This window comes from Hippopotamus amphibius, chromosome 3 (assembly GCF_030028045.1).
Source record: "Hippopotamus amphibius kiboko isolate mHipAmp2 chromosome 3, mHipAmp2.hap2, whole genome shotgun sequence".
Taxonomy (NCBI): Eukaryota; Metazoa; Chordata; class Mammalia; order Artiodactyla; family Hippopotamidae; genus Hippopotamus; species Hippopotamus amphibius.
In genome coordinates, this window is record NC_080188.1 from 111,070,241 (window position 1) to 111,072,251 (window position 2,011).

At 37.9% G+C, this 2,011-nt stretch overlaps 1 protein-coding gene across 1 annotated transcript; it reads left to right on the forward strand.

Moving 5' to 3' along the window:
• Positions 1-822: 822 nt before the first annotated feature.
• On the forward strand, positions 823-1,761 carry LOC130848659 (olfactory receptor 8J2-like). Its single transcript, XM_057727083.1, is given in 1 exon segment — positions 823-1,761. A coding segment is annotated over 1 exon segment (939 nt).
• Positions 1,762-2,011: the final 250 nt, after the last annotated feature.

Below are 2,011 nucleotides of genomic sequence, written 5' to 3' on the forward strand. Positions count from 1 at the left end.
GACTTTAAGGAAAAGAGGCATAAGCTGGAAAAGGAAGGAAGGGCTGTCAGAAAAAAATAATAGAGGTGAGTCTGAGCAACCAGAAGTCCGAATGATAAGACAGGAATGGTTTGTTTTATTTGGCAGAAGAAAGGAAATGAGATTAAGGAAGGAACTAAGAAGGAACAATATTGAAATATAAGGCTGTTTTAGGCAGCTGAAGCAGAAAGGGGTGGCAGTGACTGTTAAAGAAAAACCCTGCCTACTGAAAATATTCCCTATAGAAACAGGGAAATTCCCAAGAACCATGACAAGGCATGGGCTGGAGTGATGACCTGTAGGAGCTAAGTGAAAATAACTGGATATTTTTCTAGCTCACCAACATCTTATAAGCACCTCTCATTTATTATAAGAAATACATACACAGAGGCACGTGTGTGTATGTGAGAGTATATACATACACATATATGCATGTATGATATATTCATGAAATGTATTAATATAATTAATATATCCATGTAAATATTAATACATGCAATAGCATAATACATTAATGTATATTTATCCAATGTAGACTATATTTAACAGTGAATAATGCATTAATAGCTTGGTCAAACAGTTATAAGATCCTAAAATGGATCTCTGGAGAGTTTGTGTTCCCAAATTTGATGAAAAGATGGAGAGGAAAACAAGAAAGATCTGAAACTTTTAAGTGTTTGTAGACAAAAGTAAACTGATTTTAAATGAAACATTTAACAATTGGGCATCTAACAGAATAAAGTATTTTACCCTCTGTTAATCTCTTTCCATTTCCCCCATTAAAGGAAGAAACCAGTGAAACACATGGCTCCAGGGAACCTCACTCAAGTGACTGAATTCATTCTAACGGGAGTCTCAGACCATCCAGAGCTCCAGGTGCCTCTTTTTTGTGTGTTCCTGGTCATCTACGGGCTGACTATGGCAGAGAACCGGGGCATCATCACCCTCACCAGTGTGGACTCTCAGCTTCAGACCCCCATGTACTTTTTCCTCCGGCACCTGGCTGTCATCAACCTTGGCAATTCTACAGTCATTACCCCCAAAATGCTGGTTAACTTCTTGGTTACAAAGAAAACCATACCTTACTATGGATGTGCTGCCCAACTGGGTGGATTCATAGTTTTTATTGTGGCTGAGATTTTTGTGCTGGCAGCCATGGCCTAGGACCATTATATGGTTATTTATAACACCCTGCTCTACCAGGTGGTGGTTTCTCCACGGATCTGCCTTCTGCTGGGCTCCCTTATATACCTCTATAGTCTGACCACAGCACTGACTGTCTCTTCCTGTGTGTTCTCCATGTCCTACTGTGCTTCCAATGTGATCAACCATTTTTACTGTGACAACATCCCCTTGCTAGCATTGTCCTGTTCTGATACCTACATTCCAGAAACAGCAGTGTTTACCTTTTCAGGGACCAATTTGTTTTTCTCTATGATTATTGTTCTAACATCCTACTTCAATATAGTCCTTGCCATTTTGAGGGTACGTTCTTCAGAGGGGTGACAAAAAGCCTTTTCCACCTGTGCTTCGCACATGATAGCTGTCACTGTGTTCTATGGGACTCTTCTCTTCATGTATTTGCAACCAAGGACCAACCACTCATTAGATACTGATAAAATGGCCTCTGTCTTCTACATCCTAGTGATTCCAATGCTGAACCCCCTCATTTACAGCCTAAGGAACAAGGATGTAAAGGATGCATTGAAGAGATTCCTGGATAACCCCAATAATTCAAATTAATGCAAATTTAAAACCACAACTATCTTCATTTAAAGCTTATATTTGTTCCTGAAAATCCTGCTAAGTAATGAGGCAATAAATAGTTAAAAATTCCATTAATTTCAATGAAAAAAATCTTCATCCTTTTTATCTCATTTTTAAATACCAAACTTTCCCTATTAAAAAATACATTAAGTGCCCAAAGGAAACACACTAATATAAGTAATAAACAAGAATTTGAAAATAAACACATTTTAGAACAAAATGTAAG